Here is an 18,571-nt window from a genome sequence, read left to right as displayed (position 1 = left end):
CAGGGTCCCACAGGCATTTTCACCTTTCCTTCCTTCTAGCAAAACAAATACTCACAAAATCCTCCACTTGTTAAAACTAAAGAGAAACTGGTTGAACTTCCCTTGCTAAGTAGGCAGATTTGATGGCAGTTGCCTTCTCCCACCCTCCTAGGACCTAACCATAGGCTCAAAATACAGAGTTTGCCTTAAAATATGGCACTGAATTGCATTTGAGACAGCCTTGAATTTGACTCCATCAAACCAAACTTGATTTGGGCACCTGCAGATGGGGGCAGGGAAGGGCAGAGCTGCTGCAGGCAGCCAGGGAGGGTGGAGCTGCTGCCTGGTCTGGCTGCTGGACACAGCACAAACCGACCAGCGACGCTACAAGTAAAACTTGCTCTTTCCCCCCCCCTCCCTGGCAGTAATGCACAATTTCAAGCGTTGGGGTTTGGCTTTTTTTTTGGCAGCAGGGGGGGCAGGGCTCATAAACTTCACTAAACCCCTGGAATAGGGGCTAAAAGAGGCAGATTTTTTTTTTACAAATTGGAATCAAATCTCCCCTCACCCGCCAGCTGAAATGCAAAACGCCGGTCTGGGGGAGAGCTGGAGCAGCAAAAAGCAGGATCCAGCCACCACACACCCCCATCCCTCAGGCACCCGAACCAACCATGCAACAGCACTCACGCAAGGGAGGCTTTTTTTTATCATGCTAAAAAAACTTTTTTTTTTTTCCCTTAAAAACTTCTCTAGGGCCTCTGCGTGCTCCAGTTCCATCCTCAGCATCCACCTGAATAGCAGCTTTGTCATCCTAGCAGGGCAAGGAGGGCGGCTGCTCCTCTGGCAGCAGGGCCAGGGCTCCTCAGGTGGCTGAAGCCCACACTCCAGGCTGGTTTTTGAAGACATGGCGAGCTTTCGGGGGGGAATTATCAAAATTCTCCAATTTGGCCACTTTTTTAGCACTGCCTAAATGAAAACGAAAGGGGGCAGTGACCCCCAAACCCCCGCTGGGGCTAGGGCCACTGTGCCAGCCACAGAAGATGCCCAAGCCCTTTATTTTTTATACCGAAGTTTATTAGTTTTTTTAAACTTTTAATATATTTAACCTTTTATTTTTTTTAAAAAACAAAAACAACAAAACACATTTTGGTCTGACATTGGTTAATGGTCCTTTTCCCCCATCCCTCCGCCCTGGGAGGACTCGCTGCATCCCAGGTGGATGCAGGAGGCAGAGCCAAGTCTGGCTCCTTCTGTCTTCCAAATAAATAGAAACAAAAAAAAAAAATCAGATGCAAATTTGTCCTGTTACAGTTGGGGAAGGGACCAGGAGAGGCCACAGAGAGGGAGAGACTTGAAACCCATTTACAGAAGAGAAATAAGGGGATTAAACTTCTCCGTGAGACACTAGTAGTGACTAAACCCCGCAGCTTCCTTCCCCCGCGTGCTTCCATAGTGTCATCTCAATATTCAGCCACTAAAACACCCAGGACTTCATCCACTCCTCCCTCCCAGCCCTCCGAGGGCAGCGGAGCAGGGACTGCACCAGCTTTTCGGCTTTTCCACTGCCCTCCCTCACTCGGTGCCGGCAGTGAAGCCGGACGGGGTCGGGGAAAAGGCTTTTTCCCGGTGTTTGAAGAGGTCACTGCAGGACACGCTCCCCTCTGGCGAGGGGATGGTCAGGAAAATGGGGGAATAACGCAGGGCTGGAGCCCAGTGAGGGACTGGAGCCAAGCTCTCCAGCCACAGCGGATCCGAGGGGGCTGTGAGGAGGGGAATGAGCCATCCCAGAGGGATGCTGGTGGGAGCCATCCTCGCTCTGCCTGTCCCAGGGCACCACAGTGGATTAAGGCAGCAGGTGAAAGGCAGAAAGGGCACCAACGGTGAGCGTGAGGCGGAGAAGCAGCAACCGTTGCCACCCCCAGAGCCCTGGCTCCTCTCCGGAGGAGGTGACAGAGGGGGCTGGGGGCTGAGACGGGCTCTCTGGGGTCCCACTTTGCTCCACTGGACTAGGGAGGGGAGAGGATGGAGGGAACGGGGACCTTGGCGCTACGTGAGGGTGGCATTGGTGGGATTTGTCATCTCACGGGTTTGGCCTCCAGCGGGGCCCCCGGCCGCCCCTGCCAGCACAGAGACAGGGCGAGGGCACTCAGTCGGTTTTGCGGTGGTTGTTGTTGAGGACAGGGTGGCCGTTGGAGAGGGGCCCGTTCTTCGCCGCCTCCTCCTCCTCCTCCGAGTTGTCCGTCTCTTCACGGTCGCTCCTCTCGTCCTCCACCACCTATGGCGGGAGAGGGAAAGCCAGGGGGCTTGGTCAGTGGCACCCCATTTTCCTGCCGCGCCTCAGTTTCCCCCATTGCAACCACTAAGGTCTCCTCCCTGCCAAGGACTCTCCAGGACTTGGGGAGCCAAGTGCACTCCGGCTTCATGGTTTGGGGGTCTCCCCTGCAAACCCTCCACCTTACTCCCGGGGCAGACCCACACCCTCCATCCACCCCGAGCCGCATCGGCCAGGTCCGGATACAGCCCCTTCACCCTGCACCAGCGTCACCCCGTGGGATTGGGAGCCCCGAGCCATCCCCAGGCCCCCTCTTGCCTTTCCAGTTATGAACTTCTGGGCCATGCGGATGATGAGGTAGGCCCAGAAGATGTGCAGCGACTGCAGCACCACCATCATGAAGTTGAAAAAGTAGTAGCCAAAGAAGGCAGGGTAGAGATCCAGCGGATAAACCACCGTGCAGTGCATGATCCTGCCAGGAGAAGCAGCTCTGTTATGGGCAGGGACCGGCACCCCCACCCCCAGTGGGTCTCCCCAACCCGTGCCACAGTTTCCCCACCCATTCACCGGCGACTGGCACTCACCAAAAGGGCAGGATGACAAGGCGGGTGACAATGAAGACAGCGGCGAAGACAATGAAGATGTTGTTGCAGGTGTTTCTCCAGCCGGCATAGTTAAACATCTTGGCGGACTGTGGGGGCAGAGAAGGGGCGAGTCAGGGAGGGGATGCGAGACATGGCCGTGGCAGTGTGGAGAGGGACGTACCTCCAGCAGATAGTCTGACGAGTCATGCAGGGCCATGATGAGCGTCCCTGCACGGATGTAGTTGGCGAACCAGGAGAAGCTGATGAGGATGATGGTGGCAACATGGTGGATGATTTGCTCTTTGAAGTCCTGTGCCCAGGAAAGGGGGAGCCGGGGGTTACAGCAGCCCAGCTCCGACCCCCAGCCCCCCGCTATCCCTCTCGCCTCCAAGATCCCCTCTGTGGCCCCACGTCCTCCTAGCCCACCAGTCCCATGAGGGTGAAGAAAACTGTCCCCGTGTCTGCCATCCCTGTCCCCAGAGAGTCCCACCATCACAGCCCACCTTGCGCTTGACGTCAGAGGCGATGCTGAAGAGCAGGGACCAGTAAAAGGAGAGCTCAATCATGTAGTACCAGTACTGGGAGGGCAGCATGCTCTGAAACCCAAGAGACAGGTTGGGAGGGATGTTCTATGTGCCCTAGGCGGGTTTGATCCCCTTCCGTGGGCACCAGCCAGACCCATGGGTGTCCTGGGGACCCTTCTGCACCTCATGGCATGCAAACCCCTTCTCCGTGCATCAGCCAAACCCACATGGGTGCCAGAGACACTGTGCCACCCTGCAGAGACCCTCCCACACCCCCGGGGCCTCCAGTTCCCATCTCTGATCAACCAGGCAGCTCCTGGGGGTAGGAAGGGCCATGAGATGGTGGCTGGGACAGGATCGGGCGCTCACCTGGATGGGGTATCCCTTCCACACCTCCCGGAGGTCGTAGAACCAGGGTTTCTGTGGTATGCAGGGAGGAGAGAGAGACAGAGAGGTGTTAGAGAGGGCCGGGGGAGTCAACAGGGCCGGGCACACGCTGGGGGCGGGGTGGGCCAATACTTACATCCACTATGACAGCCATGCCAGCAATGAAAGCAATAAGGTAAAACGTGAATCGCCAACTGGAAAAAGGAAGCAGACGGTCCTCAGATGGGCACTGGGGCGAGGGAGGGAGAAGGACGGACCCACCAGCTCCATATTCCCCCCTCCCAGGGCAGCTCCCGGCCGAGTGGGTGCCCCCACAGCCCCATCCACTCAGGGACATGGCCCGCAGGGTGACGGTGACACCAGGTGCAGGGGTCTCACCTGGCCTCCCTGAACTTCTTGAGCAGGCTGGGCCGGTCTTGGTTGCGGCGGCGACGAAACCAGCGCTCCACCTGCCGCACCGTGCAACCGCTCTTCTTGGAAAGCATCTCCACGTCAGCCTGGGGGACGACAGGGATGTCACCACAGTGCCACAGGGCCCTGGCTCTGCCGCTTGCCCCCCCAACCCAGCCACGATGAGCCCCTTTTGGGTACGCCCCTCCCCTCACCTGCTTGGGGTGTTTGGTGGTGGCAGCATAAAATTTCTCCAGCACGGCATTGGGGGTGGCTTTTAACCTGATCTTCTCCTTGACATTCAGTAGCCCAGCCAGTGGGGTGGCCACGTACCTGGGGAAGGAGTGGAAGGACAGAAAATGTCCCCATTTCTGCGTCACCTGGCTGATATGGCCCCAGCAAAGCCACCCAGGGACCCACAGCCACTCGGTGCCTCAGTTTCCCCATCCCACTGTTGCTTCTCCAAGGTGGGTTTTACCATGGGGGACTTCCCCCAGGTCTCTCTGTCACCCCAGGGTTGGGGGACCAGCCCCCCACAAAGCAGCAGGGCTGTATCCACCCCAGCGAAGGGTGCCTCCCCCTTCTCCCACTGTCCCAACAAAGCCCCGTCTGTTCCCGGCCTTGGCTCGCCATTGTTTGCCCAACAAATCGCTCCTTAAATGCCGGGGCCAGTGGCCGACTGTGCCGTGATAAGGGCAGCGGAGGATGCACAAAGCCGGGTTTGTGAGGGGCTGCTGGGGGCAGGTCCCCAGCCCTAAATGTGGTCTGGGGTGGGAGGTGGACCCCTGGGGTGCCACAGCCACCCCCACCCCCCCCAGCCAGGCTGAGGACAGGGTAACACATCCAGGGGTTCATCATAGTGTGTCCCCAGCCCCACGCGCAGCCCCTGAGGCACAGGGAGAGCTGGATCAGGGTTCCCCCCCGTGCCAGGGAAGGAACTCACGTCTCAAAGAGGTGCCGGATGACGAGGAAGAGGAAGGCCAAGGGGAGGGTGATGTAGAGATCGGAGGCTTTGGCATAGACTCGTCCATCCCGGTCCTCCAGGTCGGCCCAGGTGAGGTTTGCTGGGAGCCAGAGCCGTTCCCACCAAAAATAGCTGTACAAGGTCTGAAACATGCTGGGGGGGGGGGAGGAAAACAGAGGGCGGTGGTGAGGAAGGGGCTGTGGCCAGTGAGGATCGGGGAGGGGTCCCTGCTTGCAGCTGGTCATGTCTCCCTCTGGCCAGTGCCACCAGCACAGTCTGCAACGCCCTGGCTGGACCCGGCGCCCCAAGCCCCACCTCGGCTCCTGGCGGAGCCCCCAGCCCAGCCACCCGCCGGGGAGGGTCCGCAGATTGGTGAAATCCCCCTCGTGCCGCACAGAGCGGCCGGGCGCTCAGCTCGAGCAGAGAGGGACTTTGCTCCCTGCAGCGGAGAGGTCAGCAGGTGATGATTAACCGAGGCTGGCTCTTGCTTCCAACCGGCAGGATGGATCCTTGGCACTGGTGGGAGGGAGGAACTGGGTTCCCGGTCTCCGGGACTTCCCCACCCTGGTTCCCTGACAGCATCGCACGGCATGGCATCAGCCGGGGACGGGCACAACCCCGGGATCACGGTGGGATAAAGAGGAGGGGGGGAAGCCCCGACACGGTTTCTCTCTCAAGCGCTGTCTCCGCATCCCAGGGCTGATCCCGGGCACACAGCCCAACACCAGCGGGGGGAAACCGAGGCACGGAGCCCACTGCCACCTCTTGGCTGGTCAACCAGACCAAGGCAGCTGTGCGGTGCAGGATTAGGGATTTGCCGGTGGCACAATGAGCACCTTTGTGCCTTAAAAAGGTTCCCGACGGGCACCACAGCGGGCACAGGGAGGGAGAAGCAGCCCAGCGCTGCCACCGTCACCATTGCTGTGCGGGGAAGCCGCCCCTGCCGTGGGGTCAGCGCATCCCAGCTCTTCCTTCCCTTTCACGTTGGCACCTCCTGGCATCGGGCACAAGCCGGTTTCCCCCTCCCCACCGTGGGGAGCTGAGCCCAGGCTCCAAGGGGCGGGGGCGACGGGGGGTCCCCGCCCCCTGGGAGGCAAGTCCCCAATGCAGAGCAGAGATTTAGGTGAAGGACAAGCCGGCTTCGCTCCGGCGGAGGGTGGAAAGAGGAACCACCGGGGCTGGTTTCGCAAGCCAAGGCGGGAGCGTGCCCCAATTCCCGCTTAACCGGGATGGGATGGCCGTGCCGCAAACGGAAGGCGGGCAGGTAACGGGCAGAGCAGGCAGGGCAGCCTGGCGGCGCGTGGGAGGACTCGGGGTGAGGCCCCGGTCAGGGTTAGCGGCATCTTCTCCCCAGGGGAAACCAGGACACCGGGCCCCTGCTGATGTGCCAGGGAGGGAGAGGAGCTGGAACCGGGTGCTGCCGAGCTGGGGTGGGGGCCCGGTAACATCAGCCGGGACCGCCCCGAGGGGATTTTAGGAGAGATCCTGCTAGAAAATGAGAAAATCCTGACATTTTTAGGTTATGGAAGGAAAAACCGGGGCCAGGAGCATCACTGGGCACCGAATCCCAGCCAGGACCCTGCACCGGGGGTTCCTGGGGTCTCGTGTCCTCGCCGGTTGGGAGAGTCCCGAGTTACCACCGCCTGGAGAGACCCGGAGGAGGCAGGGGCCCGCCCGGCGGGGGGCTGCACCCCAGCCCCGGTGGGGACAGAGCCCGGGCCTCGCAGCGGGCCGGGCGGGGGGGTCACCGCCTCCCTCCAGCCCCGGCCCCGGCCCGCCCCGCCCGGCTGGAGGAACCCGGGGGGGGGGGGGGCCCCGCCGGGCCCTGGGCGGCGGGGGGGGCGGGGGCGGATCGAGGCACGGAGCCGCCCGAGGGGGCGGCCGGGAAAGACCGGGGGGACCGCACCGGGCTCCAGGGCGGAACCTCCCCCCCTCCGCCGCCGCAGGGCCTCCCGGCGGGCCCTGCCCCGCCCGCCCCGCACCAGGCCCGGACCCGCCATAACGGGGAGGCCCGGGGCGCGTTGCGGAGACGGGGTGAGTCGGGGTGAGTCCGTGTGAGGAACCGGGAACCAGCCCCCACCCCGCGGCCCGGCCCGGCCCGGCCCTCCCGGTGCGGGGCCGTGCCCGGCGGAGACCGGAGACCCCGGCCGCCCTCTCACCGACCCCCGCTCTCCCTCCCCCCCCCGGTCCCCCGGCCCCACTCACGCGCCGCCGCCGCCCGGTGCCGCCGCCGCCTCGCGCTGCCGCTCGCGCGCCCCCCCCCCCCCCACCCCCCGCGCGCCCCGCGCCAGGCAGCGGGCGGGAGTGACGTCACCGCCAACGCCGAGGGCCCGGAGGGGTGCGGGGCCCGCCGAGGGGCGGGGCGGGGCGGGGAGCCAGGCGTGAGCAATCCATCGCCGGGACGGGGATCGGCGGGGGCGGAGGGCAGGAGGAAGAGAGACGGACGGACGGACGGACCCACCCCACGCTGCCTCTCTGTGCCCCCCAGGCGCTCCCTGTGCTCATCCCCATACCCGCGATACAGCCCCTACACCTAGCCATGGGCACGCCCTACGCTCATCCCTAAGCTCCGCCGATATGCCCCTATAGACGCTCCTGTGCACACCCCGTGCTCACCCCCTATACACCTCTCTGCACCTCCACACATCTCTATACACCCCCATACACCTCCATACACCCCCTATACACCTGTATACACCTCCAAACACCTCTACACACCCTCTATACACCTCCTATACACCTCCATAAACCTCTGTACACCCCTATACACCCCCTATACACCTGTATACACCTCCATACACCTCTACACACCCTCTATGCACCTCATATACACCTCCATAAACCTCTGTACACCCCTACACACCCCTAGACACCCCCTATATGCCCCCATACACCTCTATACACCCCTATACACCCTCTATACATCCCTATACACCTCTGTACACCCCCATACATCCCCTATACACCCCCATACACCTCCTATACACCTCTATACACCCCCTATACACCTCTATACATCCCCTATGCACCCCTATACACCCCCTATAGACCCCGCTCGCCCCCCACACGCCCCCCCCGCTGGCGGCCATCCCGGTGCGCAGCGCCCCCTGCCGGCCGCGCTGCTTCACCCCACGGCGGGCAGGGCCCGAACCCGCATGTCCGTGGGCCTCGGAGGGTCCCGTCACCCCAACCCTCCCCAAACCCGCGTGTTCGTGGGGCGTGGTGGCCCCCACCAGTGCCAGGCAGCCGCACACGTGTGCGCGGGGACAAGTCCTTTATTTGCCAAAGGCTAAGGCCACGTTTCAGACACAGGGGTGCGTGTCCCTCCCGGGGGTGCGTGTGTGTGTGTCCCCCCCCAGACGCGTGTCCCCCCGCGTCTCAGAGCAGGGACCGGTGGGACCCCCCCGGGTGGGCCCCCCCATGTGTTAAGGCCACTGGAAAGATTTGGGTGGTCCCGGCAGTGGGGAAGGAAGGAAGGATACCCCCTCGTGCGTGTGTGTCCCCCCCACTCGTGTCCCCAGGGACCCCTGTGAGATCTCCCTGGAGGACAGATGAGAGTGAGGAGTCGGGGGGCTCCGGCTGCAGGGACCCCACCACACGCCCCAGCCTGGCTGGGATCCGGGGTGGGGGCCACAGCGGGGATGAGGCAGGGCCCCCACGGGTGCCCCCCCATGGGGAGCCGGGCCCCGGGGTGCTATAGGAGGGTGCAGTCCAAGTCTGGCTTCTGCCGCTGTCTCCGTTCTCCAGCTGGCCGGCTGCCCAGCTGCGCACGGCCCTGGGGGCAAAAGAAGGGGGCTGGGGAGTGGGAGGACCCACAGCAACCCCCCCATCACCCCAGGGGGGCCATTGCCACCCTCCCGGGGAGTGGCCGGTGGGGTGGAGCAGGGGCATGAGGGGGTGAGAAGCACCCACACCCCACGCTGCAGTCCCAGTAGGGAGCACACAGTTACCTGCACTGGGACCTGCTGCTGCCGCTGCTGCTGCTGCTGCTGCTGCTGCTGATGATGATGATGATGATGATACTCTTCCTGCTGCAGCTGGTGGGCGAGCTCCAGGTCACTGAGCACAGACGGGTCCTGTCCCTGCTGCTGCTGCAGGGACAGGGCAATCATGTAATCCTGGGGGGGGAAGAAAGAGGGGGAGGGGGCTCAGCGCAGCAGGCCCAAACCCTGCAGCATCCCCCAGAGTTGGGATGGGACTCAAGTGTCCCCTGCCACCATCGGTTGTCCCCTACCTGGTCCACTTGTCTCTGCTGGAGCCGGTGGTCCAGGGGGGCTGCAGTGGCCCCCTCCTTACCCGGAGTGTGGCTGAGATGAAAATCGGTGTCGCAGAAGCAGCTGTCTCCATCCACATTGTGGAGGCTCTCCCAGACCACCCTCTCCTCCTGCAGGAAGCCCTGGTCCGTCACCAGCAGGTAGAGGTGGCCCTGAAGAGAGGGGAGAGGGGACAGTTGGCTCCGGCCAGTGTCGGAGGGGGGTGTCCATCAGCTCGAAGGAAGGTGGGGAAGGGGGTGGAGCCGCACCTTGTGCTTTATCATGGTGCTGAAGTGGTTGTTGCGGAAGAAGACGCTGAGCTCGCCCTCCCTGACGGTGGTGGTAAGCTCGCAAAGCCCATGGTAGGTCAATTGGGAGGCCGTGGACTCCAGGAACTGTTCTGCCACCAGCCCTGGGGCGAGAGTGGGGTGGGACCGGGGCCGGAGCGTCCACACCCCGCCCTTGGGGGGCGGGCGGCCAGGCGGCAGGGGGGGCTGTTGGTTACCTTCGCTCACCAGGCTGGAGTCGCTGGCCTGTTTGCAGGTGATGATCTTCTCCACCAGTTGGTTGTAGCTCAGCTTGCCCACAGCTTGCATCACCTCCGGGCTCTGCAGGGAGGGGAAGGGCCAGGGGGGTGAGCACCAGGACTGCGAGGACCTGCCCTTCCACCCCACAGCAGCCCAGGGCAAGAGGAGGATGGTTCAGTTTGAACCTTCCCCAACCAGCTGGACCACTGCTCCACCACAGGCACATCCAAGAAGCTGCGTTGGCAGCTTCCACCATGGGGAAGGACCCATCACGGAAGGGTTTGGGTTTGAAGCGACCTTCAAAGATCATCCCGTCCAACCTCCTGCCATGGGTAGGGACATCTCCCACTCGAACAGGTTGCTCCAAGCCCCGTCCAACCCGACCTTGTACACTTCCAATGACAGGACATCCACAGTTTCTCTCTGGGCAACCTGTGCCAGTGTCTCACCATGCCTCAGATCATTCCCTTGTGTTCCTGGACCCATGCAAGCCACCAGCCAGGCGGCAGGACAGCCGTGGGGCCAGCTCACCTGGGGGTCCACCAGCCAGCCGTGGTAGAGTGGGATGTTGAGGAGGTCGAAAACAATGCACTCGGGCGTGTACTCAAAGTCCGAGACACCCGTGAACCGCACGTTGACATCCAACCCTGTCGAGAGCTTGGGGAGGACCGTCATGGTGTCATTGATGTTCTGGTGGGAGAAAAAACAAGGGGGGCTTGCTGGGGAAGGGTTCAGCACCCCAAGTCTTGCAGACCAAGGCTACCAGTGCTCCCCGAGATGGGGGGGATCAATTTTTGTGCTGGGTGACAGGCGACCTCACTCCTCACCTGCTGGAAGTTGAGCTGCAGCCCCTCCGACGGCTCCCGGGGTTGGGTGGACAAGATGCAATCCCCTACAAGGCAACGCAGTCAGGCCCCCGTGACCTGGTTAATGGCAGCACACCGCGGCACATCCCAGCAGGAGGGCAGGGATGATGGGTTCCCTGGGGAGCTCACCCAAATGTGCCATCAGCTCCTCAGCTGTGATCACCTCCTTCTGCGGGGGCAGCTTCACCTGGAAGCACCAAGAGGCTGGGGACCATCCCCTGGCCCCTTCCCCTAGCGATCTAGGGGGAGCAGAGCCCAATCCCCCCTTACCAGCCCCCCCAAATCCCCCCCCACCCCCAGCACCCTGCTTGCCTTCCACTGCAAGAAGAGGATGTTCATGATGGCCAGGAGCGGGCAGGGCCCGTTCTCGCTCTGCATGATGACAGGCGTCCGCTCGCCTTTCCAGGTAATCCACTTCACGCAATAAAAATCTGCCTCCGCGTCCCGACTGGGGGTTCGGGTTTGGGGGGGCTCAGCCGGTAACCCCACCGCCCTGGCATCCAGGCTGGGCACAGGGGCACCTGGCAGGGACCCCCCACCCTCCGCGGGCTGCTTCTCCCGAGCATCTTCCCTCGGATGCTCATCGGAGGGGAGATGTGAGGCACAGCCTGGCTGCCCCACGCCAGGGCTGGAAGGCACGTCCGCCTCCCCGCCGCGTGGCATGGCAGTTTGCCCATCCAGTGCCGGGCTATCCCGGCTGCCAGCTGGCATTTCTTCCCCACTGACGGCCTCCTTGGGGAGCTGGCAGGTCCCTTCACCGCTGGAAGGGGCCAGGATCGTCCCTTCCCGCTCGGGCGGCTGCTCCATTGGAGCAGGTGGCAGCAGGACCCTCACCGTGGTGTCCTGCCTCGAGCGGCTCCGGATCAGGCCCCTGGGAACGCTTTGGGTCCGTCCAGGAACAGCCACATCACAAACCTCTCCCTTAGAAGGTAAAACTTGGGTATTTCAAGAAAAAATACATATATTAGTCCAATTTGTTTACCAGGTATGGCTTGTTTAGCTCAGATTTTTTTCTCCCCCATCCCTTTACATTCATTTAAATAATGAAAAATAAAACATTGGCTGCTCATGCCTCTACATTGCCGTTAAAAAATTGAATGCCATGGATGCGTGCAGATTTTACCAGCCTCCCATTTGCACAGAAAGAGGAAAAAACCCAAACCAACCTGGGAAGAATTGAGGGGTTCAACGGAACCAAGGCGGCGCGAGGGAGAGGTCGGAGTCCTGCGATTCCGCCAGGGTTTTCCTGCAAACTCAGCCCGGCGAAGATGCTCCTGCAGACAGATTTGGAAAATTCAGCTTTTAAATAGTCAAGAGATTTGGAAAATTTGGCTTCAAAATACTCAAGAGATTTGGAAAATTTGGCTTTTAAACACTCGATGCAGGCAGAGGCGTGGCTGCTCCAGCTTCGACTCGGTTTTCCGCCTGGTCTCTGCACAGTCCCCCGGCCACGACACGGCCACCCACGCACGCCAGCTCACTGGGAGATCTCCTTAGCCCCTAATCCTTCTCCCGCCCAGCACAGGCTGTGCTCACAGCCATGAGACGTGACCCTCTTGAAGCCCCCCGTATTCCCAAGGGAGCTGGGGATGTTCTGAGAGGGATGCAGGCAATAGTGTTGGAAACACCCAGGGAGGGTGGAAACTGGGGGGAGAAAGGTTTTTTTTGGGGAGGTGACGAAAGTCCAGGAGAAAATCAAGGGGCTTGGCGCCCTCCGAGCCGTTCCCGTTTCTTCTAGGGCTGGAGCAGAGGGGTCTTGGGGGAAAGAAAAGGAAAGGGATGATGCCCAGTGGTAACTGTCTATTTATTTATTATTATTTATTAGTTAATTAATAAGTAGTGCAGAGGTAAATAAACAAGTAAATATTCTCATGAAACAGATGTATAGATAAATAAATAGTAGTAGTAAATAAACAAACAAGTATTTTTGATAGACAAGTAGATAAATCAATATTCTTAATAAATAAATAAATAATCTCTAGAAATAAATAGCATGGAAATTAATAAACAAATATTCTTGATAGATAAATAGACATATAGGTAAGTAAATAAATAAGTAGTATTATTAAGTAAACAATAAATATTTTTGATAGTTAAGTAGATGGATAAATAAATAGTCTTAATAACTAAATAATAAATATGTACATATTCTTTATAAATAAAATAAAATAAATATTCTTTTTAAAAACAGGACCACCAAGAGGCCGGCAGTGTGACCAAGTAGAAGCAGGCACTACCTCCCCAACCCACTGCCCGGTGCCAAGCCAAACCCACCGCAGCCGCTCCCACCACACCGGCCCCACCAGATGCTGGATCGACGTCCGGCAAGGTGCTGGGAGCTGGAAAAACCGGCTGGAGGCAGTCAGTCCAGCCCTGGCCGGGGGGTGCTGGGGTGGGACAAGGCTGCCGAGGGCTCTGGGTTGCCGCCCGGCCTCAGTTTCCCCACCCAGCAGCAGGGGCAGCCCAAACATCAGCAGCCGAACCTGCGGCGGGGCTGGGGGTCACCCCAGGGTCCCACTCAACCCACCTCCGCTGCCCCCAAAATGCCCCAAAACAACCCAAAATGCCACCGTCGCTCCCACCACCCCGGGGTCACCCTTGCCCTATGGCATTGCCAGGGCGGGGAGGGGGGGGTCACCCACCCAACCCCCCCTCACCCCCAGCAGCCCCCCGACCCCCTCTTACTGTGCAGCTGCTTTGCTGCTGTCGTTTCCCCACTCCCTCCTTCTTTTCCTCCTTTTTCCTTCTTTTTTTCTTTTTCCTTCTTTCTCCTTGTTTTTCCTTCTTTATTCCTCTTTTTTCCTCCTTTCCTCCTTTTTTCTCCTTTTCCTTCTTTATTCCTCCTTTTTCCTCCTTTTCCCTTCTTTATTCCTCCTTTCTCCCTTCTTTAGTCTTCTTTATTCCTTCTTTTACTCCCTTTTCCTTCTTTTTTCCTCCTTTTTCCTTCTTTTCCCCTCCTGGTTTTCCTCCTTTCCTCCTTTATTCCTCTTTATTCCTCCTTTTTCCTTCTTTCTTCCTTCTTTCCCCCTCCTGTTTTCCTCCTTTCCCCCTTCTTTATTCCTCCTTTTTTCCTCCTTTTTCCTTCTTTCTCCCTCCCGTTTTCCTCCTTTTCCCTTCCTTTTTTCCTTTTTCGCTTCTTTTTCCCTCCTTTCTCTGCTCTTTCCCCAGCCAGGCAGAGGCCTGCTCTCCGCCGCCGAACCCCACGCTCCGGCTCTCTGCCGAGAAGGCGGATTTACTGCCGGGCGAGGAGGAGGAGGAAGAGGAGGAGGAGGAGGAGGAGGAGGAGGAGGAGGGGTGGAGAGAGAAGGCAGCTGCCTGCAACGCTGCTACACCGCCCCGCCACCGGTTCCGTCCGGCACGCTGAGGTGTCGGGCCGAGCCGCTGGCTTCTCTGGGCAAGGCCTGGCCGACAGCGGCACCGAAAACCACCGATTTTCTGGTTTCTTTCCCGTTTTGAGGCCTAGCGCTGGGCAGGAGGAGGGGTGTTGGGGGCAGTGGGTGCCCCCCCCAGTCCCCCGATTTCACCCACTGACGGGCCTATGGCACCCACGACAGCCACGGCGGCTCTGCCGGTCACCGGTTGGGATGGGGCGATGCCATCCTGAGGTGTAATAATTTTTTTGGGGGGGGGGGGGGTGGGTCACAGCTCAAATGGGGGTAGCCAGACCCGGCCTGGGGGGCGGGAGGGTCAGGGAGGTTTGGGGTGTCAAGGGACGTTGGGGTGTCAGGGGGGGCTGTGGGTGCTAGGGAGGGTTTGAGGGTGTCGGGGGGGGGGGGAGTTGAGGTACCGGGGGGGTTAGGGGGTGTCAAGGGGCTGCCAGTAGGGCTTGGGGGTGTCACTCCCACTGGCACCAACCGCCCCCCTCAGCCTCCGCCCCTTCCCGGCAGCCCGCGCGGGAGGCCACGCCCCAAAGGCCTGAAGGCGGGGCGGGGTAGGGGGCGGTGGTGGGGTTGTAGTGGGCCGTACTGGGCCGTACTGGGCCGGGCGGGATCGGGCGGGTTTGGGCCCGGATCGCCGCCGTTATGGAGCGGTTCGTGGAGGGGAACCGGGCGGTTTTGCAGGTAGCGGGGCTGGGAGGGAGTGCGGGAGAGAGGCTGGGTGCTGAGGGGGGGGGGGGGGTACTGGGTGCTGAGGGGAGTGGGGTGCCCAGGGGAACGAGGTGCGTGGGGACTGGGTGCCCAGAAAGGGAGGGTGCAGGGGGGAGCGGGGTGCCCAGGGGCTTGGGGTGCATGGGGACTTGGGTGCTCAGGGTGCAGGGGGAAATGGGATGCAGGGGGAAGTGGGGTGCCCGGGGACTGGGGGTGCAGGGGGGGGCAGGGTGCCCAGGAAAGCGGGGTGCAGGGGGGGAAGCAGGGTGCATGGGGACTGCGTGCCCGAGGGAGCAGGGAGAGTGAGTGCTCAGGGGAGCAGGGTGCTTGGGGACTGGGGTGCGGAGTGGGGGGGAGCAGGGTGCAGGGGGGAGTGGGGTGCACAGAGGACCAAGACCCCTGAGTAGGGTGCAGGGGGGAGTGGGGTGCACAGAGGACCAAGGCCCCTGAGTGGGGTGCACCCATCTCCCCTGGTCGTGTGCTGCCCCTCAGCCCCACGACAGCCCAGGCTGGGGTGGCACAGCTGGCACCGGGGACACCCCAAGCCATTTCCACGGCTGGGGGCTCCCCAGCAGCCCCCCACCCCACCCCTGCAGCCTCTTCCCTTGTCTTGCAGCACACGGGTGCAGGTTCCCCAACTGGCGGTTACGCCGTAGGCGGCTCTCAGTTGTTTACTTCTTCGGCTTATACTGAATAAATGAGCAAATCTGGGTTATGGCATGAAATAATTGACACCAAAAAAGGGCCTGGAGACAGGGCGGCTCCCTGGAGCGGGATGGGATGGGTGCCAGCAGCTGGGGACAGGAGTTTGCGGGGTGACGTGGGTGACATTTTTTTTCTTGCTGCTGCAGGCAAGAAAAAAAGGGGTGAAATGTCATGTTCTGGGGGACAGCCAGCCCCAAACTCACCATCTCTGGAAAAACCACTTTGGACTGGGATTAAAATACTGAAGGGTCCCAGGGCTGTGACGGTGTCCCCCAGGGCGGGAGGGTCCTTGTCCCTGCTGCCACAGTCGCTTGTGGCCAAGTTTTCCCAGGGCCCTGATACGTCCGGTTTTGCGCATGTGCCCCAAAAATGTAAGGCTTTTGTGCCAGAAATGGATCCCGGCCAGGTCTCGTCCCAAGAGCGCTGGGCCAGTTGGTACCTCGGGGATGCCAGGAGGCAGTTTACTGCCAGTGGCGGCTGGGAGATGAGTGCCAGCGGGTGGCATCTGTGGGTGACATCCATAACAAGTGGCTCCGGGGACATTGGCCTGTCCCCTTGAGGGCAGCAAAGGGGAAGGGACTGGCCTGGGGGTCTTTGGAGGATGGGGACGCATCACTGCCACTGCCGTGCCTGATGCCTCCTGCCCTGGCAGGAGCACGTCCAGCGTCACCAGGAGATCCACGTGGTGATGGGCAACGAGGCCTGTGACCTGGACTCCACCGTCTCGGCCCTGGCTCTGGCTTATTACCTGGCGAAGGTGAGGCTTGCCCGCTGGCTTGGGGACAAACGGTGGCTTGGGGGCTGCCTCACCAGTTGTCACCCCCTGCCGCAGACCTCCCCGGCTCCCAAAGCTGCCTTCATCCCGGTCCTGAACATCCCTCGTGCCGACTTTGCCCTCCGGACGGAGACAACATTCCTGCTGCAGGAGCAGGGCATCCCTGCCACCTCCCTCATCTTTCGGGATGAGATTGACCTGGGGGGGCTACACCACGCTGGGCTGCTCTCCCTGACCCTGGTCGATCACCACATCCTGCCCGGGTGAGCCAGGGGTGGGGGGACATGGGGACAACCAGGGCCACCCACCAGAAGTCTCGCTTTTTCCTCACTTGATTTTGGCCCAGGGTGGATAAAACCTTTCCCTTTCCGGGGTGTTTTTAGGGTAGGAGGAGAGGAACAAAGGGGGTTTCCAGGCTCTGCTGGGGGTGACGCATTGCGGCTGCACCCCAGGGCTGTGCGGGGGGTCTCACCCTCCCCGTCTCGCCCGCCAGCGCCGACACAGCCCTGGAAGAGGCTGTGGTGGAGGTCCTTGATCACCGGCCGTTGGAACGGGACCGAGCTCCCGGCTGCCAGGTGACAGCAGAGCTGGTGGGCTCCTGTGCTACACTGGTGACGGAGCGGATCGCCCAAGGTCCCCCAGGCGTGCTGGACAGAACCACGGCCGCGCTGCTGCATGGTGAGGACGGGTGGCCCTTGCTGAGCCCCATCCGACAGGGATGGTGACAACTGATGGCCCCTGGTTGTTCCCCCCAGGCACCATCTTGCTGGACTGCGTGAACCTGAGCCCGGCTGCTGGCAAGGTGACGCCCAGGGACGTGGCATGCATCTCCCTGCTCGAGACAAGGTTCCCCGAGCTGCTGGCCCGCAATGCCATCTTTGAAGCCCTGCAAGCAGCCAAATTTGATGTCTCAGGTCTGCGCGCCAGGGTCTGGCTGGGAGCGGGTCCTGGGACAGACCCCTCTCCTTGGGGACAAGGATGCGTCCCTGGGGCTCACACTTGGCCCCTCTCCTCTCCCAGGGCTGACGACAGAGCAGATGCTACGGAAGGACCTCAAAGTCCTCTCCAGTGATGAGCTGGTCCTCGCCGTCAGCGCCATCTACGTGGACTTGGAGGTGAGGCTCAGCAGAGGGGGAAACTGAGGCAGGGGGTGGCACAATGGGGACACTGGGGTGATGCCAGCATCTCTCCCCATCCAGACCTTCCTGTGCCGGCCCGACTTTCTGCAGGACCTAGATGCTTTCTGCCAAGCTCGGGGCTACACAGGGTTGGTGGCCATGACGATCTCTTTTAATGAGCGCAATGAGCCCTCCCGGCAGCTCGCGGTCTACAGCCGGTGTGAGACCCTCCGCAGCATGGTGAGTGGGGGGACTGGGCACCCCACAGCACAGGGGTCTGGGGTAGGAGCCAGGCAGTTTTCAGCTGTGGTTTGCCCCAAAAGCCCCCGATTTTGGGGGTGCTGGGGGGTTCCAGCAGCCACACTCCCTCCCTCACAGGTGTGCCGGGCGCTGGAAGAGGCGACGACGCCGTCCCTGCACCTCCAGCCCCTCCCGAGCCCCTGGTCCTGTGTGGGTGCCTATGCCCAGGGCAACACTTTGGCATCGCGGAAGAAGGTCCTGCCCATCCTGCGGGCAGCTCTGGGGGGGCCGGGAGCTGCCGGGGGGCCAGAGGAGGAGGTGGTCCTGCCGCCCACCCCCATGAACAGCCTGGTGGAGGAATGTCCACTGGCACAGGCCGTGCCCCCCCTCTGCCCCCAGGATGTCCTGGAGCGGGTCAGCCGCATTGCTGCTGGGCAGCCCCCCAGCTCCCCGAAATGAGAACAGGCGCCCAGCGGCTTTTGGGGGCTGTACGAGGAGGTAGGGTCCCTGGGCAGGTCCCGGCAGGGTGCCCAGGCATGGCGGGGTGGCGGCTGCCTTCATTAGAGCTTGGCTCCCTGCTGGAGATGGGTCCTCGTTGCAATTTGCCCCCCCCTCCGATGGGCTCCCCCCACCACAACGGCGCCACTGAGGTTTGGTCCCCCAGGGTGTGTTTTTTGGGACCCCTCGGGTAGCGGGGCTGGAGCAGCACTCTTAACGAAGGCCCTGGGGGTGTTAACAAGTTCTTGCTGTTCTTCCTCCCTTGGAGGGGGCTGCGGGGGGCCCCGGATGGTGGGTCTGGATGCGCAGCCAGCCCAGGACTGTCACCCATGTGCTCCAAGGATTAAATTTCCCTCTTTTCTTCCACTTTTGGCTCTCGACTCTTCTTCCGGGATGGGTCC

General features: G+C 61.3%; 3 protein-coding genes across 7 annotated transcripts; 1 reads left to right on the top strand and 2 right to left on the bottom strand.

The window, feature by feature from the left end:
* Positions 1-1,031: 1,031 nt before the first annotated feature.
* Positions 1,032-7,456, bottom strand: CERS2 (ceramide synthase 2). 2 transcript variants are annotated; one of them, XM_069794193.1, is made up of 11 exons: positions 7,306-7,456; positions 5,080-5,253; positions 4,352-4,469; positions 4,125-4,243; positions 3,883-3,940; positions 3,729-3,779; positions 3,339-3,431; positions 3,017-3,145; positions 2,836-2,942; positions 2,570-2,723; positions 1,032-2,254 (listed from the first exon to the last, which is right to left on the bottom strand). In XM_069794193.1, exons 2-11 carry the CDS (start codon positions 5,250-5,252, stop codon positions 2,126-2,128), a joined length of 1,131 nt encoding a protein of 376 aa, XP_069650294.1. In that variant the 5' UTR covers position 5,253; positions 7,306-7,456; the 3' UTR covers positions 1,032-2,125. The 2 variants fall into 2 exon arrangements, with proteins under 2 accessions (XP_069650294.1, XP_069650295.1); XM_069794194.1 differs by lacking the exon at positions 7,306-7,456 and adding an exon at positions 5,416-5,434.
* A 903-nt stretch (positions 7,457-8,359) lies between these two features.
* On the bottom strand, positions 8,360-14,303 carry MINDY1 (MINDY lysine 48 deubiquitinase 1). Of its 4 annotated transcripts, none has more exons than XM_069794188.1 (11): positions 13,432-14,303; positions 11,913-12,020; positions 11,059-11,681; positions 10,876-10,933; positions 10,708-10,772; positions 10,412-10,570; positions 9,859-9,961; positions 9,623-9,765; positions 9,335-9,526; positions 9,051-9,218; positions 8,360-8,875 (listed from the first exon to the last, which is right to left on the bottom strand). In XM_069794188.1, the coding sequence occupies exons 3-11, from the start codon at positions 11,551-11,553 to the stop codon at positions 8,795-8,797; spliced, it is 1,464 nt and encodes a 487-aa protein (XP_069650289.1). In that variant the 5' UTR covers positions 11,554-11,681; positions 11,913-12,020; positions 13,432-14,303; the 3' UTR covers positions 8,360-8,794. The 4 variants fall into 4 exon arrangements, with proteins under 4 accessions (XP_069650289.1, XP_069650290.1, XP_069650291.1 ...); XM_069794189.1 differs by having other exon boundaries at positions 9,063-9,218; positions 13,432-14,298; XM_069794190.1 differs by having other exon boundaries at positions 11,581-11,681; positions 13,432-14,297.
* A 346-nt stretch (positions 14,304-14,649) lies between these two features.
* Positions 14,650-18,536, top strand: PRUNE1 (prune exopolyphosphatase 1). The gene is made up of 8 exons (XM_069794175.1): positions 14,650-14,807; positions 16,192-16,296; positions 16,372-16,577; positions 16,808-16,992; positions 17,070-17,228; positions 17,335-17,429; positions 17,514-17,672; positions 17,811-18,536. Exons 1-8 carry the CDS (start codon positions 14,769-14,771, stop codon positions 18,129-18,131), a joined length of 1,269 nt encoding a protein of 422 aa, XP_069650276.1. The 5' UTR covers positions 14,650-14,768; the 3' UTR covers positions 18,132-18,536.
* Positions 18,537-18,571: the final 35 nt, after the last annotated feature.

Source organism: Haliaeetus albicilla, chromosome 10 (genome assembly GCF_947461875.1).
Source record: "Haliaeetus albicilla chromosome 10, bHalAlb1.1, whole genome shotgun sequence".
Taxonomy (NCBI): Eukaryota; Metazoa; Chordata; class Aves; order Accipitriformes; family Accipitridae; genus Haliaeetus; species Haliaeetus albicilla.
Note: the sequence above shows the minus strand (reverse complement) of the source record. Positions and strands in the feature narration are given on the sequence as shown.